This window comes from Trematomus bernacchii, unplaced genomic scaffold (assembly GCF_902827165.1).
Source record: "Trematomus bernacchii unplaced genomic scaffold, fTreBer1.1, whole genome shotgun sequence".
NCBI classification, from domain to species: domain Eukaryota; kingdom Metazoa; phylum Chordata; class Actinopteri; order Perciformes; family Nototheniidae; genus Trematomus; species Trematomus bernacchii.
In genome coordinates this window covers 13221727-13240630 of record NW_022987582.1, presented here as the reverse complement: position 1 = coordinate 13240630, position 18904 = coordinate 13221727, and the positions used below count along the sequence as shown (strand labels likewise).

General features: G+C 41.2%; 1 protein-coding gene across 5 annotated transcripts; it reads right to left on the bottom strand.

Annotated features, from left to right (window-relative positions):
• Positions 1-911: 911 nt before the first annotated feature.
• Positions 912-17209, bottom strand: sybu (syntabulin (syntaxin-interacting)). Of its 5 annotated transcripts, none has more exons than XM_034128188.1 (8): positions 17057-17209; positions 10810-10856; positions 10087-10273; positions 8678-8878; positions 6420-6519; positions 6118-6285; positions 3233-3391; positions 912-2739 (listed from the first exon to the last, which is right to left on the bottom strand). In XM_034128188.1, the coding sequence occupies exons 2-8, from the start codon at positions 10831-10833 to the stop codon at positions 1548-1550; spliced, it is 2031 nt and encodes a 676-aa protein (XP_033984079.1). In that variant the 5' UTR covers positions 10834-10856; positions 17057-17209; the 3' UTR covers positions 912-1547. The 5 variants fall into 5 exon arrangements, with proteins under 5 accessions (XP_033984079.1, XP_033984081.1, XP_033984080.1 ...); XM_034128190.1 differs by having other exon boundaries at positions 8678-8824; XM_034128189.1 differs by having other exon boundaries at positions 3233-3388; positions 17057-17202.
• Between the last annotated feature and the right edge of the window lie 1695 nt (positions 17210-18904).

Below are 18904 nucleotides of genomic sequence, written 5' to 3'. Positions count from 1 at the left end.
TATAGTGTGAATGCTGTTGCACAGCATTCCACTAATAATAAGATGAGGCCTCATTTGCCATCATATGTTAATGTGAGTAAGCAACTGGGGAATGTTATGGTTGTATCTGTTAAAAGCTGTTGGCCTTTAACTAGATTCACAGACCGTTGTCGTCACTGCTTTGCCCTCCATCACAATGTCACTCCCATCTGTCAGGGGACACTGCCGGCTGGCCAAACCTCTCAGACTGACCCACTTTTAGGGAGCGAAAAGGCACACAGCTCTTCAAAACGAGAACAAGCAATATGGATGAATTGTATTGAAAGTCGTCCAGATTATACTGGACTGCCGTGTTCGAAGCAATTCTAATTTATTTTAATTCACGAACTAGTGTGGGGATTACAGCATCTGATGAGTCACTATTTTGCCGTGTGAACCAAGAGGTCATGCTTACGCAACTTCAAACACATCGACATATGGCAGAGTGGAACCGGGAAATGGATGGCAAAGGCGCCAAGTGTTAGTTCATTTGGACTTAATCAGCTTTTTCTTTAATTTCCGGTGACTAAAGAAAGCATTAGTGTTTTGCAAGTGTACATTTGCTCTGGCCCAGAACCAGATTTGACTAGTGTAAGGACACAAATGTCATCTTACAGCTTCTCAGAGAAGTGGATCTAATGCACTCTATATTGTCAGCGCCACCACCCAAGGGATGTCTGGAAGTGCAAGCCGAGAAAGCTTTTACGTAACACGAGCTGTCATGAGAACACTGCTTGGTTGAACATTGCTTCAGACTTTCATAAATGTATGTTGTGCAAATGAAGAAACTTGCAGTTCCTAACTAGCCTTTTACATAAGACTTACATAAGTCAACAATTGTTCAGTCATCCCCATTGCTCATGTCCCACCAAAAACAAATCCCAACACGTGGCGAGATTTTATCATGCTTTAATATCAAAGATACAAGGACATTTTATGTAAACTACCAGTATTGCACATAGCTCAGGCACATTAACAAGTGTCAGTTGCTTTGAAGCATTAACTTAGTTCTATGAACAATACACAAGGCTGTACCGAATAAAACTCTACTCCCAAGGAGGGAAAAAATATATATACACTTCTTCACAAAACACTTACAGTGAACTTACGTTAAAGCTTTGGCTGAAGGTATCTCTTTCGAACAATAACAAAATCGTGGACTTTTCAAACCCAAACATTCAATTTCACCTCATCCCAACATAAATAACCATTTTCCATTTCTTTCCAAACACAAGGACAACTATAGGGACACCAAAGGACGATAACACATAACCATCTACCCAGATGATCAGTTTATACATATTAATGATAAAATAAATATATAAATAAATAACCCCCTTTATAAATAATCCCTTTCACGTCACCATCATGGTAACTGTACAGTGCAAAGTAACAAGTGTTGGAACCCAAAATGACTACATTGATAATCAAGTGTTCAACAAAAAAACGCAACAATTCTCACAAAAAAAGATGCTTAAGTGCTTTTAGTTCAAGATTAGGCGTGTACATGCGGAAGGGGTTGTTAGCCTTTACGCATCGGGCCTGTGAGGGACGTGACGAAGAGAGTGCAATCCCATGATGCAACAGCCCCTGATGAAAGCAGCTATGTTATACACTGGAGCGCTTCCATCCACACCATGCCGCGAGTACAGCCAGGCCACCGTGGGGAGCACCGGGGCTGCAACTGCCACCAGATCCACCAGGAAGCTGTTGCTCCAGTACCGCTTTCCGACCACATCCAGCCCCGATGACAGAGAAGGTTCCTCCTCGCAGACACTGAAATCCAGCTCCTCCATGAATCGACTGCTCGCTTTGGGTTCTGAGCAGCACATGCCGGAATCTGTGGTGGGGTCTGGACTCTCTGGGGGAGTTGGAGTGGGCATGCTAGGTGGGGCAGGTGTTAATTTGGTGATTTCAGGGGTTGTGGGAGTGGGTGTGGGCAGGTATGGGAGAGCCATAAGATTACTGGAGGCCGTCAGAGCCGTTTCCCCCACTGTTAACCCATGGAAATGGAGCAGCTGGAGGAGCAGAGTTTGCACGTCTGGAGATGTGGGCGATAAGTCGGTCTGGGTTTCTTTATCTTCCGTGTTGTGAAGGGAAGTTGTGCTTGAGGGGATGTCGACGGTGGTGGAAACTGTGTTTGGTAGAGCTGGTTCAGTAGATTCATCAATAAACTGTCCATCTTCTGTCAGCGCAGACACCCCAGGCCCAGACTCAGCCCCTGCACCCAACTTGCCACTAGAGTCATGACTAAAATCCACCGCAGTGGACATGAAGATCTGCTCCAAAATGTCTGCTCTGTTGGCCATCTCATCATTCACCAACAGCCCACTGTCCGCCATGGCCTCCGCCCCTTGTGTTCCCATCTCCATCCCACCCTCTTCCTCCCCCACCATCTTCTTCTCGTCGTTATCGGGGAAGTCGCAGAAGTCCAAGCTGTTTTCGTCTTGGAGGTTGGTGCCGCTCTGGGCCATCTCCATGCTCAGCAGCAGGGACTCCAACTTCCTGTTTTGGATGTTGATGTCGATAAAATACTTCTGTATGCCCTTGTCCTTCTCCATCAGGCTGCTCTTCATCGTTTCCACCACCTGACGCAGCTGCTTGATCTCTTTGCGAGCCTCTTTGAGGGACAGCTGAGCCTCCACCCTGTGACATTCCTCTTCAATCCAGTCTTCCCTCATTCTGCCGAGCTGTGCATTGAGCTCCTGCACCTCCGTCTCTCTAATAAAGAGGTAAGAAAATGTCTTGAGTTAAGGAATAGCTCGACATTTAGAAAAATATATAAAATAACTTTCTAACAAGAGTTAGACGAAAAGATCGATATCACTTATATCAACATAAAGCTTTAGCCAGCTGCCAGTTAGCTTAGCAAAATCATACAAGCAGCAGGGAGATGTAGACTGGTTGGTTGCAGTAGGTCAAAGGATATTTATAGGATTTGACAAGAAAGTGTTTGTTAAGCAGTTGAGTTTCACTATTTTTATTAGCCGACTAGCATGCTAGTGTATGCTAAAAAACCTTGCCACACAAAACCTGAGTGGACAGAATCTCAAAAGCTCACATCATTTAATAAACCAACGCAAAACCTAAATTGTACAACATCATTTTGAAGTTTTAGTGAGCTTTTAAAAGAGCCGGTTGCTTTTCCTCTTTCAACCGTTAACAGTCTAATGCTAAACGACCGGAGCTTCTGTTCGGCTAAATCTGAACCAACCTGTCTCGGACTCTGGTCTCAGACTCCAACAGTCTGGTCTTCAGGTGTCTGATGGCCAATTCCTTCTGCTGTAGAGGGGTGAGATACTGCTCTGGGTTCGGGGGTTTGATGCCATGATTGTCTCCACAGGAGTGGTAGCGTCCCAGGATCGCTCTTCTGCTGGTTAGAGAGATGATTTTATTGGTTAAAGAGGACACTCATTTTGTTGTCCATTTGGAGTGCCCACCAACCCAGAAACAAGAACATTTGAAAATGACAACCCAGTTTGTTTTTGTGGGCTTCCTAGTTTAGAAAACATGGGATTCAACAAGCCATTCAGATGTGGGTCCCCTTTTATGTTACATGTACTGGCCAATGTAATAGGCCAATTAGAATATACTGCGTCACATCCAAGTGAATTCAGCCATGGCTTGAGAACTACTTTTTCAAAGATGCACCATATTCATCTTGCTAGCCAATCATCTGGCCGCTTTTTACAAGTGGCCAGTTTAAAGAAACAGGCATTAAAATTAAGCGTTTCAGACAAAGTGAAAAAAAAGGAATATCCCGACAGGCCGTATGGTCAAAATAAAGTGTTTGCTAAATATTAAAGCTAATTCTAGTAGAAACCTAAAACGGATTCATGAATCTGAAGTTAAGCACAACATGTAGCCTTTTAAAAAGGCCAAGTTTGCCCTTTTAGAACCAACATTATCCATCAGCTTTCAACTAGGCATTTTGAAGCAACAGCAGAAAACTAACCAATTTGCCTCTTAAAAGTCAAATGGCTCCCTGCAGACAGTAATTTGACTAGCTGAGAGAGTGCTGCCAGGGCAGATGCTCTCTGAAGCATGGAATTACTGTCTGACACAGGATAACTGGCATGTAGACTAGAGGCAAAAAAAAAAAACGAGCACAGTCGGCAAGGAAATAAATCACCTTTCTAGAAAAACACTTCATATAGAAGCTAATTGCATTATCGCTCAAATGGCCTTTGCATGTCCTATGTGTTGTATTGAATAGGGCTGATAAAAGGGTTTGTTGGTTTTTTTTTGGTGGAGGATGAGTGGGTGGATTTGGACAATATGCAAAGCAGCATGTAAGCCCCTCTCTTCCACTGGCACAATATCCTAGCAACCTGGGATACTTGAGGCTTTCATGCGAGCGCTCTGCATCCCAGCCAGAAATAGAAACAGCCCAGGAGAAGCTAGCATGCAAGAGGAAAACATGTCACATGGAGGAAAGCTGACAGCCAGTTGTCCTGAGGTGATGCATTTATAGAAGCTGGAAACATGAGATAAAGAGGGTAGATTCTGCTTCTGCATAAAAAACCCAAAAAGCTGTAGGTTTGTCGTTTATACCGCTGAGAGATGATTTTTAGGTCAAAGCATATGCAGGGCTTAGTTGCCAACAAATATAACAAGCCTTAGAGGTAAACCTTCCAAGTAATACAGAGCCTGGAGCACCATGTCAGAAAATCCATGGTGGTCCCAAACACTTTTGAGCTCTGGGCTATTCAGTTCACACATCAATACTGAAATATTTATGACCCTGTTCCCTCCACAGGCAGAACCGAGGTACATTCACTCTAATCCTGTTTCGAGTCTGTAGAAGGGTCACTGTCTGGTTACCATATTCAGACTTTTGCTATAATAAATCCTCATTAATCCAAACCGCAGCCAAACCATGACCGCTATAATCCAACACGGCTGCAAAAGAGGAAATGACAAAATCTGAGTTTAATCCAGTCGTACACTCACTCATGGTGCTCAGTTCAAATCTCTGAAGTCTCCCAATATGTCTTTCCCTCGAGCAAGGCTGGATTTGTAATGAAACCAAGTGGAGGAATGTGGGAAGGTTATGCATACAGGAAGACACAAGAACTTTATCTCCCTCAAACTTTAAAACCCAAAATCTATTTTTGCCTGATTATTAATATTGCATGCTATGAAAGCTAGAGAGAGAAAATAAATAAAACGAGGCCACGTTTTATTAATTAGTGCGCACGATATACTTTCTCGTGCGCACGATATACTTTCTCGTGCGCACGAGATACTTTCTCGTGCGCACGAGATACTTTTTCGTGCGCACGAGAAAGTTACCGGTGCGCCAAGTAGGAAGTGGAACGCACAGGAGGCAACCGTTTCATTGGAGACTGTTATGTTTATGTGGGGAAACAAATGACAGTGTATACATTATTTGAGATATATTTCAAACTCGGACTTCATTTTAGGGACATTTCGGCCAGAGGTGTAGAGCTATTTGTTTAAGCACCTGATTCGCAAAACAGGAGAGTCTGTGAACCAGTCTGTCTTGATCTATGAATTAATGTCCGTGACTCTCACAGTATCTGTGGAAACGTGAAATGCTACATGATGTGTGTTCGGTGTATGTGTGTGTCCGACACCGGCATTTGTTTTCAAATGACCATGAACAGTAATTTACACACATCTGGCTAACTCCCGGGAATACACATATGGAGTTAGCCTTTTTTCAGCCTCATTCCCAAGTGAAAGGAGTTAGTTTAATCTTAATCTCGATGTAGGCTAGTGCTAAATGCTGTCGGAGTGCACCGGAACGAACGCCACTATCATAATATCTTCTGAAAACAAATGCCCACACATACACACACACACACACACACGCCCTGGCGACCAGACATCTTCTTCATAAAACTAATAATATGGCGTAATAATTGGGCAGTTCGATGTGTCTAACCATAAGAAAGTATCTTGTGCGAACAAGAAAGTATATCGTGCGCACTAATTAATAAAGCGTGGCCACGTTTTATTTAAATTGAGGCCACGAATTACATCTCGTGCACACAAATTAATAAAACGTAGCCTCGTTTTATTTATTTTCTCTCTATGAACCCTCCAGGGCTCCGTAGAAAGCTGTGTTGGTACCTGGAGGTGGGGCTGGAGTTGCAGCTGCTGCTGTTGGCGGTGGTGGTGGTGGTGGAGGAGACAGCTCTCGGGGGTGTCCTGTAGGGGGCATACAGCTCTGAGTCGCGGTTGGCTGTGGGGCTCCCGGCTGGTTTGAACACCGGGAGCGGTCTGATGTAGCTGCCGCGGCTTGATAAGAGAGCATAAATCATTGACTTGTTAATTGGAAAAGATGTTGAGAATGGTTGTTTAGTAAAGATAGAGCTCCCTTAGTTTCAAAGTGACCCCAGCAGACACTGGTAACAGATGTCTGAACCTCATACCTGCGTGTTGGAGCTCTCTTTCCAGCTGAATGTGAGGCGAGGCCCTCTCTGTTCTTCAGGCTGCCTGTGCTGCTGGAGGAGCTGAAGTCTGCCTCACTTCCTGCAGGGAGAAGGAGCAGCATTTTAGCACTTAAAGCCAAATCATCCAATTTTGAAAGGCCATATAGGGCAATTGCCCTTCTTTAGGAGAGACAGTAAAGGTAAATAGGGTGAGAAAAATAAGATTTGCGCATGTAACTTTCCCATTGGGTTACTTTCAATAAGAATATTATTTTTCATATTACATTTTCTTTAAATAAGTAAACAAGTATTATTATTTCATAAAATCTGCTAATTTGCTTACATTTCCAGCACAGAACTAAGAGTCAATAAGTTTACGAGTCATTTGCATATCTATCTGTGTCAAATCAAAAACATAGCTGAATTTTCTTTTAACAAACTAACAGTTTTAACAATCAAACTTTGCAACTAGTCGAAAAACATTTATAGAAGCAAAATAGCCCTAGATCTCCAAATTGATCATGCAAAGAAACATATAGCTTTTGGATTGGCTACTCCCCATTATCTACATCCCTTTATTAGACTAATGAGTTTCAAGATGACATACAGATAACTATATATACAGATAAGACACCTCATGTGATTACAAATGCCATGAATACTCCAGAATTTGCTAATAACAACCAGTCATTGCATCAAACACAGTCTCCTCAATTGTCATAAGACAGACACTGTAGATTCCTCACCACAATACTGACTATCTAACTCTCCAACTTAATGGTCAATCAGGAAAAACAGCACACTTTAAATTGTGCGGAAATGATAAAAGACCAGATTTAAAGAGGTACCTGAGAAGCATCTTTTCCCTTCAAACAAAACCATATTCCTGTGCTCAGTGACTCCTGTGACTAACAAATATCTTAAAACTCAGTGATCCTCAACCTGTGTCATATGTGGGTATACTGATGTCTGTGCTCGGTCCCTCAGTGGACTAACCTGCTGCTAATCACACTAATTGGCTAAGCACCCAACCATCTCCTCAACCAATCAGCTCTCTTCCTCACGTTGACTCATGAGTAAGCAGTTTTTTCTCTCTTAAAGGGATACACCACAGGTTCAAAGAGGAGGAATAGTAACATATATCCACATGAAACTCCCTCAGTTGATTATTTACAGTAAGACACTTCATATTTGTATTAAATGCTTTCTTAAATGTTATGTTTACATGTAAAAGTGAAGCAATATTTAATAAAATTTGTGTTAATTTGCATAAAACCAGGTTTAAAAACCGTGCTTAATTTTGGTCAACATTTTAGGGTCAAACTATTTTACAGAGGGATTTGTAATATCTGTTTTTAATACTCTGTAAATCCAAAATGTGGTCAACATCCATACAAATGATCAGTTTCTGCCATGTTTTTAAATATAAAATGTTCATTAAATCACAATATGAATCATATATTTAAAAAAAAACCTCAGTATAAATCACCAAATTGTAGATTATAAAAAAAGGTATGAAACTGGAAAGTGCGGTGTATGTCAGCAGTACTGAAGTGGACATACTGTATCTGAGTATGTGAGTATGAGAAAAAAAAAAGTTCTTTACTGCTTTAACTGCCCTCTTTTAACTGCCTTTAAAGATGTGTATTGTCAAATAACATACAAGACACTACAGGTGGAAAAGGGTAAAAAACGTTTTGCTTTTTTTCTACTTGTCACTTTTGAGGAATTTGAGAGAATTCTACAGATACAAACAAAAAAAGTTAGTAAAATAAACACCTAAATATGTATTTTGGATGTTTCTTTCCACTAGTCTGAAATAAGACATGTTATGGAAGCAAAATAGCCCAAACTCTCCAAATTGTTCAGTACATCCAATTCTACTTTTATGTCTGAAGATATTATTTCCTCTTTCAGAAAAGCAGCTGCCTACCAACAAATGTTTGTTTAATTACATCTGCTAGCTGACATGTGACAAACACACAGTTATTGCACTTTGGTCTTAGGGGAACCACAGGCATGCAGAAGCATATACATTGTGCTGCATATAACTCTGTACACAAGAAGAATAAAAAGATGCTCTAGAATCCAGTCACATACATTTGATTTGTATCTTATTCTCACAGATCTAAGTGCAGGATAACATTTCTAACGTTGTTTATCCTTTTTTAACATAAAAAACTGCAACAACTAAACTTAAACATATATATATATATATATATATATATTTGTATCTTTGCTTCTGCTTTGTCCTTTACCTCTGGCTTTCATGGCCGACCTCAGCTCCCTCTTGTGCCGGTGGCCGCTCCGGGGTTCTCCGCTCCACTCGGCCATCACCCTCACCCTCTTCACTTTGGTCTTGCGCTCCGGGAGTACGGGCGAGCCGTGGGCACTCTGCTCTGAGCCTGACGGGGTTTTGGAGGGGGACACAGACTGACTAGTGGGGCAGCCGGTGTCATCTATTGTAGACAGGCACACAGACAGTAATAGCCGAGAACATGCAGCGCGGGGCAGCGGACAGTCAATGAGAGCTCAAGGGTCAGACTACGTGATATGAGACTGATAGCGAGACCGCTTTACAACCACTTTCAGAAAGTGGGAAGTTGTGAAGTGTTTGTTGTCTGGATTACACAATGTACCTACTACACAAAGTGTACATAAACACAGGTATGGATGGATAATGGGCCCCTGGGCCAGAGCCTCTGTTGGAAGTTACTGCTAACAGCACTTGTTGGGAAGTCATAAATAGACATAAATATACCACAGAAAGATTTAAAACTACCAAAAAGACAGACAAACTACCAGAGTGACATGTAATGACCCAAAGAAGACATACAACAACAATAGAGAGACAGAGAAAAACACACAAGACACACATTTAACACAGAGACACAAAATGATCCCAGAGACACAACATGACTATAAATAACCACAGAGAGACACAACAAAACTACAAAGAGTGTCAATATAACCAAAAAGACATCAAAATCTAACTTTAGGAAACACAATGTACCCCAACTAGACCCAAAATAACAACAAATGTACAGAATATGACCACAAAAGACACAAATTAGGCCCAGAGAGGCACAAAATGACCACAAAGACACATGAAAGGACGTGAAACATTAGGGCTAAAACGTTTATTTATACTGTGGCTCTTGCCCTTACGTAGCAAGGGTGGGGGCAAGTTCGGGGGCCCTTTACATGTCGGTCCCCAGGGACCTTGTTGTCAGAGATTTTTTGAAGTGAAGAGCTTGTCTTTTGGTTGCTGTTTGTTAAAGAGGCCAATTTAGGTGAACATAAAATAAACATAATTGCATTTTTTGTTTGAAGTTTTAAAATGTAGCATGCTATGCTTAAGAAAAAAGTAGAATAATCTGCATCAAACTAACTCCTTTTTATCCAGTGGAGGAAAGTCCCTAACTGCATTTACTCAAGGAATATACTTTACAATGGTTCTTTATTAACTCACTTTTTAAAGGGAAAACACTTATTTTATTTATCTGAAAGCTTGAGTTACTTTTTAACCTTTTGCAAACTGCAAAAAATGCAAAAATCTTCATTCAGCCAAGACCAATTAAGGAATGTAGCTTTTCAAAAACTAACCATGAGCATCTTGATATCATGGATCTGTATCTGAGGCTTTGTTTGGAGCTGTATATCTTACCAGAGCAGAAGCTGGTGGTGCTGATGGTGCGCTTGGAGTGGTCCGAGCTGACGTAACCCTCCTTCCCCTCCTCCTCTGATAACGGAGAGTCAGACAGAGGCGAGCCTTTGTCCTTTGGTGGGAAGGGATGGAGGACCAGACGAGGGATGCGGCTGCGGGGACTTCCTTTCTCCGGGGACTTCTTTTCCTGTTCGAAGCAATTTAATATTCTTGACTAACTTTGTTACTTTTTTTTGGGATAAAAACCAATAACATTTGAATTATTTGTTGTATACTGAACGCTAGGGGGATTTATCAGTCTTGGATATAACAATGATCAGCATTGAATTTAATGCATTGTTATTTTGGCGTGCAGAGAACTAGGACAATTGCATATTTTGGTATTATAAACTAGAGAAAATGGTTCAATCTACTGGAAAATAGTAATAGGAAGATTTTTAAAGATTTTAAAGACTGATATTATAAAATGCATTATTGTAAAGTAAATGGCCGTGGGATCAAAAATGATTGTTTTAATGGGAATGGGAGTTAAGGTTGAATTTCAATAATGTGCAAAAAAACAAAACACTGTTGGACCATAGTCCTTAATAAGCTATAATTGTGGAACATTCTAAAGCCAAAATGTCCCTCCTGACGCACAAGGGATAGAAAAAATCACTTATCTTTGGAAAGCAATCACTCAACATGCAGACATCAATCTCAGTGACCTTTGATAAGACTCACCTCATATTCTTGGAATGGTCCCATTGTGCTTCACTGAGCGTTTTCCTCTGTTAGAATAACAAGAGGAGAAAAATCAGGTAAGTCATTTCTCTATGCATGTGGCAGCGTTAACGTGGCACTCAATCCCTTAACAAACAAGAGCCCTCTGTCTGAACTCTGCTAAATCACACCCACCACACACACACACACACACACACACACACACACACACACACACACACACACACACACACACACACACACACACACACACACACACACACACACACACACACACACACACACACACACACACACACACACACACACACACACACACACACACATATCCTGTCTGGTACAGATGGCACAAGAAGCCAGAGCTAGCCATCACCAACACAAGCTCAATTTGTGACCTCATGAAACTAATTCTATGCCAACCCTGAAAATAATCCGCCACATCAGAAGTCATTTAAAGGTGAAATGGAGGCAAGTCAATTTAACAGCATAACATAAACAAAATGGTGTAAAAAAATATGAGATAACAAGACTTAGCAATGCTAATAGCTTTTAGCTTTTAGCTAAATATCTGCATGCTTAGCTTGATGTTTAGCAGGTATATATTATATTACATTTACTAAACTTTTATCCAAAGCGACCTACAATAAGTGCAATAAACCATAATTTAAAAAAGGAAATCTTAGTTTACCCTGTTAGCATGCTAACATTTGCAAATCAGCAAGTACAGCTGAAGCGAAGAAATGTCATTAGCTCTGTACGTATTAGCTCAGAAAGTAAACTGCTGGTTAAACAGAAATATTGATGTGAAGATGGCCCTAGATCAAACTAAATGTTGGCACTGGAGAAAAACTCTCCAAACTCATTAGATAACATCCTCTGGGGAACATTGTAGCCTATGTATTACCATAATGTCACTGCAATGCATCCAATAGTTGGCAAGATATTTTACTCTGGATTAGAAATTCTCGAGGAAGATTTTCGGGAATGTTCCAACACATGAGGATACGTCCTCTGGGGACCATGAGTGAGGGAAAAAGGTGGTGCTATCCAAACAAACTAAAAGAGTCTACAAGAATAGAGCTTTAAAGAAGAACATTTTGAAAAACTCTTCCTATTCTGGATTTCATCAAAGTCGTCCCAGATTAAGATGATAAAATGGTGCACAGCAATGATGAAAGGTGTTCTCCTTCAGTATATCACTTTGCTTAGCAAAACTGCACTAACTCTCCCTAACATACTTCTGTGCCAAAAGTGTTAGGGCTGTCTGCCAAAAGCATCAAAGTGCATTGAGATATAACACATGATGGAGCAATATTACATCCTCTTTTTTTAAAGAGATCACAAGTCGAGACCAAAGTAGAATGAACTCTTGTCAAAACTTTTTGTTCTGTACATGAACATTTAACCACGGAATACGCATATTTTATTGATGCTTTAAAGCTAAATAATGCAGAATTCCTTTCATGCTTGAATACATTTGACACAATCACATCACTTCCTCTCTCCTGGTGATTTTCTCTCAGGGCCTAAGGGGGTCTGTTGCATAAGTGCATACATTTTCCCTTCTTTTTTGCATTGGGAATGATGTACTGACCCCAAGGCCTGTATGCTGCTGACGCATCACTGAACCTGTTTCCCTCGCTTTATCCAGATGGTCTTTACATTCTTCCTTGTTCAACATTGCTGCAAAAAAACATCAATTTCAGAATGATGTCACCACTTGACCTAATATAAGCCACGTTCCCTGTATGAGCAGCTCGTGCTAAATCCTCTTTCTTCAAATCAGCCAGAAGGGGATTGCAAAAATAGAGCAGTGACTTGTGGGAATCAAACCTCCTTTAATCAGAGTCAGAAATAGATTTTGTTCCGGATCGCTGACACCACCTCGCCTGCAGTTTCTCTTTCATTTCAAAGCATCCACAGATTCATCGTACTGTAGCGTTGCACAGCTGCCTGGCACACTGGCACAGCAGATTCTAGAAACCAAGCAGTGTCGTGCCCTAGCAACAGTCTTAGCAACGGAGGAAAATGCTGCAGTTGGATGTGTCAAATTGCATGTATATCTGCTTCTGCTGCTCATCCTGAGACACTGTCCTTCACTGAGAAATATCTTAGAGGCAGTGAGTGGGTGTTCATCCATTCAGCTGGTCAATGTTTTCTCAGACTCAATGAACATTGTGTCAGCCAGCATGTGTGAGCTTAGGGAGCGTCTCTAAATACTCATCCAAATACTTACATTTCAACTTTTTGTGTCTTTAAAGGTCCGGACACACCAACCCGATTATCGGCGTTGGTGGGCGTCAGGCCGACGATGACCGTCGACACGCCCTAATCGGATTGGTGTGTCCCGCACCGTTGGGTCTTTTCAGCCGACCCGACGCCTTTTCGGCCGAAAACCCGCCGATTCGAATCGGCGGGCAGTTGGCCAAAGGCAGTCGGCCAAAGAAATCACTCTTATTGGCTATTCAGCTAGCGAATCAGTGCATGAGAAGCGAAACGGAAGTGAGGGACCCAAACAAACTATTAAGAAGGCAAATCTGAGATTTCATTTAACTCCAGCTCTTGACACAGGTTCGGGAAAGCCCCATGAGCTTCTCGCTGTAGAGTGAAAATGGAACGCAACACGCTATTTGTTGTTTGTTTATATCATGCAGTCTGTTCTTCTTCTCTCGGTTATCACGCAGTCTGTCTTCAGGTTGTTGCCTCTTTTGAATGACGAATACACACTATCGCCGCCTGCTGGTAAGGAGAGTTATTGCCACTCACGCATGCGCGACGTATGTGCTTCTTGGCCGTCGGCTGAAGTCTTTGCGGTGTGTTCCAGTGCGACACACCGCCAATCCGCAGAGAGGCGAGGCGACGCGACAGTCGGGGTCGGTCTGTGTCAGTTCTTTGTTGTCAGATTGGTGTGTCCGGTCCTTTTGCCTTGATGGTGGGTTTAAAGAGGACATCTTATGTTCATTTTCAGGTTTCATATTTGTATTTTGTGCCTCTACTGAGACATGTTTCCAGTGGGCTCTGATTGGTTAGCTGGCCGGCTCTGTTGTGATTGGTCAACTGCTTAAAGATCTGTGGAAATGTCCTGACCCTAAGCCTATCATGTTTAATGTGTTGGAGCACTAGCCAATACAAGTGCCAGTGTTACATAGTGATGTCACTATGTTAAGATTATAACTAGTAAAGAAATAAGGGGAAGCACTGTCTATGATGCCCATGTCTACAATGCATTAAAAAAAACAAATCATAGTAATAGTTACAACTACTCACAAATATTCATATTGCTTAGTAAAAGTAATCGTTTTACATTATAAAGCATAACACAATTACTTACTCGTCAAGTATCATCGTACTTCATAAATTCTGGTCATTGACTGACAATTATTTGCAAGGATAATTGTGATTTATAATTTCCATAGTTTTAATACAGTGTACTCTTTAAATAATGTAATCTAATGCATTAATGTGATAATAAGTTACTATAAGTAGACATTGTTTGCTAGTTTATTTCAACGATAGGAATCTGAAAAAAATATTATAAAATACATCATCATGTGTGATGGTTATAGCTATAAAGCATTATGAGTTGTATCTACCATGCTATAGGAATATGATAACGCATTGTAAGTGTGATTATAATGAAGAATCGGGCATCATAGAAAGTGCTAGATCTGAAGCAATGAATAGGGGCAGAAATACTTAGATGAAAAGGGTGTGCCTGAGATGAGAGAGGGATGATTCTCTATCCCAGGAAGTGACTTTTATAAATTCATGCCATTACAAGCAGCCATGTGAAGGAAATGCATGAGGGCGGAGATATCAGAACATGAAGAATGAAGAGTCAGACTCTCATTTAGAGCCACATCGTTGGAAAATGATTTTTTTTGTGCCGGTGCCAGGATGAAATAACAAGCTGATGCTCACTCAATAGTGTCAGCTTGTAACCTAAAACCCTGTGACAGACAGAAGCCTGCACATGATGCATTAAGTCGGTCAGATTGTTCTCCTCTTAGCTGTGCATAGGGACATTTAGCTTCCGTTGTTGTTTTATCCTGAACTAGCCTCTGTGAAGGAGGATTATTCATTAACTCCTGCACAGATCCTCCAGACAGAGTTGATTGGCTACCTACTGAGCGACAGGCTAAGCATTATCTTAGTTGCAAACCCAGGATTTTCAGCTCTCTTAAGCATTACAAAGTGCTCCAGACTACGTGCGCAAGCGATACACGATCACTCCAGCATCTCATCCAAACATTAACGCCCTAATTTGGGAAGTAGAGGCCCTGGAAAGGAAGATACAATGTGTGCACATGTATGGTAAACAAGCCTAAGCCTCTATTCCTCTTATCCAGATGGTTCTCTACTTTCAAAGCAGCAGGGGGAGTGGGCGTGAATAATAAATCCCTCTAATCTACCCCAGTATATGTGCCTTGTAATGTTGATCATGCACACGGACTAATACGAAGCTGTTTATTCCAATTGGATGATGAACTTACTCCATTTGTTCTGTTGACCTGATCAGAGATGACGACATGTGATGGAAGCTGATGAGCTCCTAGGCGACAGACTGTTGCGCAGTTTTAAAATATGTGATCTTTACTGAGCCTCTGTGTTCTGACGCAGGTAATATTGGTGCACGTTTATGATATTTAATATTTCAAAATGAAAACAAGGAATTTTTTGGTGAAGTGGGCGATCTATAATGATTTATGCAGTGTATGTGTTAATTTGCATGCATTTCCAAAGCAGATATATGAACAAAGTAAAACTGTTTTAAAGAGGGAATTTTTTATATCTCTTTGTATCACTTTCTAAATCAGAAAATCATAAATCAGGCTATGAATGATATATAACCAAACAACTCTGTCAGAACCTTCAGAAGATACAGGTAGTAATGAAACTGGCACTACCACTGTATGCAAATACTTATCAACTTTATTTTCCTTTTTCTTAAACAACACATACAGTTTCAGTTTCAGTGACAAAAAAATGCAGGTTGTCCATCTTTTGTTGACCCCCCCCACCCCCCTACAGAATAAGACAAGATTAATTGTACAAAAATATTTTAAAATAATAAACAAACAGATGGTTGAAAACACTGCAAATACTTCTTAAGGGGATATTTATGCCTAATTATGAGAAATTAGCTTCAAAGATATTGTACATTTCCATACATTTTGAGGTACACTACGGGAAATATGTTAAACCATTTGAAAGGTTCCCCCACTGGATTAAATACATCAAGACAATTGTAATTTGTCTGCATTCGAATTTTTCTGAAATTATATGTTTAAATAAGTAAAGTAGGCATTATCTAAAATCTGCAGACCAAAATATACAAAATAGACAAAAACATTTGTGCTATGGATGTTTTCTTTTAACTAGTCTAAACATGGAAGCAAAGAGCCCAAACTCTCACAATTGACCATGACATGAAAAACAATGTTATTGCCTGTAGTGTATCCTCCAACAGAATGCATCATCATTGCATGATGTCATGTCTGAGTGAGCACTTTGATTCCGAGAAATCATTCAAGGGAGCATAATAAAGCATATCGGAACCAATACCAACATGATCACGTGGTTTCCTAGTTTTCCTAACTCTTTAATTGGTTAGATCTACAATATATAAAACACATGGTAATAGCATTCTTATTGTTTTACTACATCTTCCACATAATGGTGCTGAAACCTTTTAAAAAATACATGAAATTCTCATAATAAACTAAGTGTCGCACTTTTCCCGAACAGCATGCAGCCACCAAATAGTTACACTGCCCTGATATGACCCTCCCATGTTTACATGCCTCCCTTTGTTTTCCACATGTCACCACCAAGCCATGTTCATTGTCCCAAAAGCAAATGGCATTTTCGTATCCTGACATCCCTTTATAATGACCATCATGTCTTCAAATGGTTTATTTTACATTATAGCATTTTGTATCAAACGATGTTGTTTTTGTTTAATCTGGGAATGTTTTTAATTCTAAGTGAGATGCCTCTAGAATAAAGGCACGCCAAGTACGACACAGAATGAAAACAAACCGTGATGTAAGCCCCAAATTTCAGACCTAAAAACAACAACTGTATAACGTGCGCAGCCACTTATATAATCGTTCGGATGATTCGACAAAAAAAGACGCGCTTCTGAACTTGTAAGCAGCTCCTCCTCAAATCCCACTTACATATCGGTTCTTGTCCATAATGGATTTGTTTACAATTATTTTACATCAATACATACAATTCCTACCTGGATGTGTGTTGGTGTTTCCTCACAGAAGGATGCGCGTGAGTCGGTGGAGCACAAAGGGTCCTTCCTCTGCTGCTGGTGTTGGTGTTGGTGGTGCCAGCCTCCGCTCTGCTCTGCTGTGAGACTGTCGGGTGGAGGAGAGCTGGAGGCGAGGACACACGCGATTGGACAAGAAGCGAGATGCGCGCACAATATGACTCCCATCCCATGTGTGTTACATAACTGGGGAGGCATTAACCCCTCCCCCCCCCCCCCCCCCCCCCCATCAGCCATAAGCTTCAGACAGGCTGTATAGACTATATGACGTGTTTACATGTAAATATGGCCTGACATCAACACATACATGACATGCCTTTCAACCTAATGGAGCTATTTGGATACACTTTTTATAAATGCATATTTGCTCATTATGTGATATGTATTATAAATATAGGATATTTATGCAAACGATTTGTGCATGGATTTATGGAATGAAATACTTCCTCAAGTCTGGATTTGTGTGAGTATGCCAGCTAAAATGCACAACATGGCATGTTATGTTGGCATATGTCCACCCACACAACAACACACACACACACACACACACACACACACACACACACACACACACACACACACACACACACACACACACACACACACACACACACACACACACACACACACACACACACACACACACAGAGACAGGAAGTGCATGTAAGTGTACAGTGATGTGCATGGGTTGAGTTCCAGTGTAGTTTGCTCTCCATGGTGCTGAACTCAGTGACAGTATAATCAAATATAGTGGTTTAAATGTCAACTTCTCACAATGACTGCAGCATTTACAGATTGTGTGTCAACTGATCCTCTTTGCATGATGGTAGGATTCTCATTGTGCCATTTATCTCTATGCAATCCCTGTAGGGCATGATATAATGTTTTGTTCATCATGAGATTGGTTTGTTAGGAGCACTAACTGGACACTGGGAAGGTTTCTCAATTCTCTAATTTCCCCTCCTCGACTCCTCGGTCCTCCGGTAGTGACCCGGAAATGGATTTCAGCGCGCCATGTTGAAGTTCATCTAATTTCTCTAAATGCACATCGAGGACCGAGGACCGAGCGTCGAGGAGGCTCTCTGGAGGAGCTATAACCGAGGATACACTGATGGTTCCTCCACGGCTCCTCCGTGGATGTATTTCCGGCAACAGAGATGTTTCAAAGAGTCGTGACCCACGGCCGGACTTATCTCAGCCAATGACAGCTCTGCATGCATCCCCTGGATATTATTTTAGTAGCTGCTTGAACGGTGACGCGATGTTTACAGTGAGAACAGCTGTGAGGTCCGTGCAGAAAGCAGAGCAGTGTGTATAATATATATCACTCAGTATAACAGGCCTACATTACTCTCTTTATTTGCTTTAGTTTAGTAGATATCTACAAACAAAGAGTCGATATTTTTCTAAGACCATTTAGTGCTTCACATAATAAAATACACAACGGCTGTATCCTGATTATGCTTTAGGAGCTGTAGGTGTGTGTGTGGTACAGTGTGTAGGTGTGTGTGTGGTACAGTGTGTAGGTATGTGTGTGGTACAGTGTGTAGGTGCGTGTTGTACAGTGTGTAGGTGTGTGTGGTACAGTGTGTAGGTGTGTGTTGTACAGTGTGTAGGTGTGTGTTGTACAGTGTGTAGGTGTGTGTTGTACAGTGTGTAGGTGTGTGTGGTACAGTGTGTAGGTTTGTGTTGTACAGTGCGTAGATGTGGCGGACAAACAGGTCTCCGTTGGTTTGGTGTCCTATGCTTACTTTTAATACTTGCAAATAAAACTTTTGGCCCGTAATTTCAATTCCCCATTTCAGCGACCAG

What these genes read in the sequence shown, in the direction of transcription:
- sybu (XM_034128188.1), bottom strand. Translation starts at nt 10,833, where the DNA reads ATGGGACCATTCCAAGAATATGAG. An exon ending in GTCGGCCATGAAAGCCAGAG is followed by an intron (nt 6,520 to 8,677) that starts GTAAAGGACAAA and finishes TTCTCCCTGCAG; the next exon opens with GAAGTGAGGCAGACTTCAGC. An exon ending in GAGACCAGAGTCCGAGACAG is followed by an intron (nt 2,740 to 3,232) that starts GTTGGTTCAGAT and finishes CCTCTTTATTAG; the next exon opens with AGAGACGGAGGTGCAGGAGC.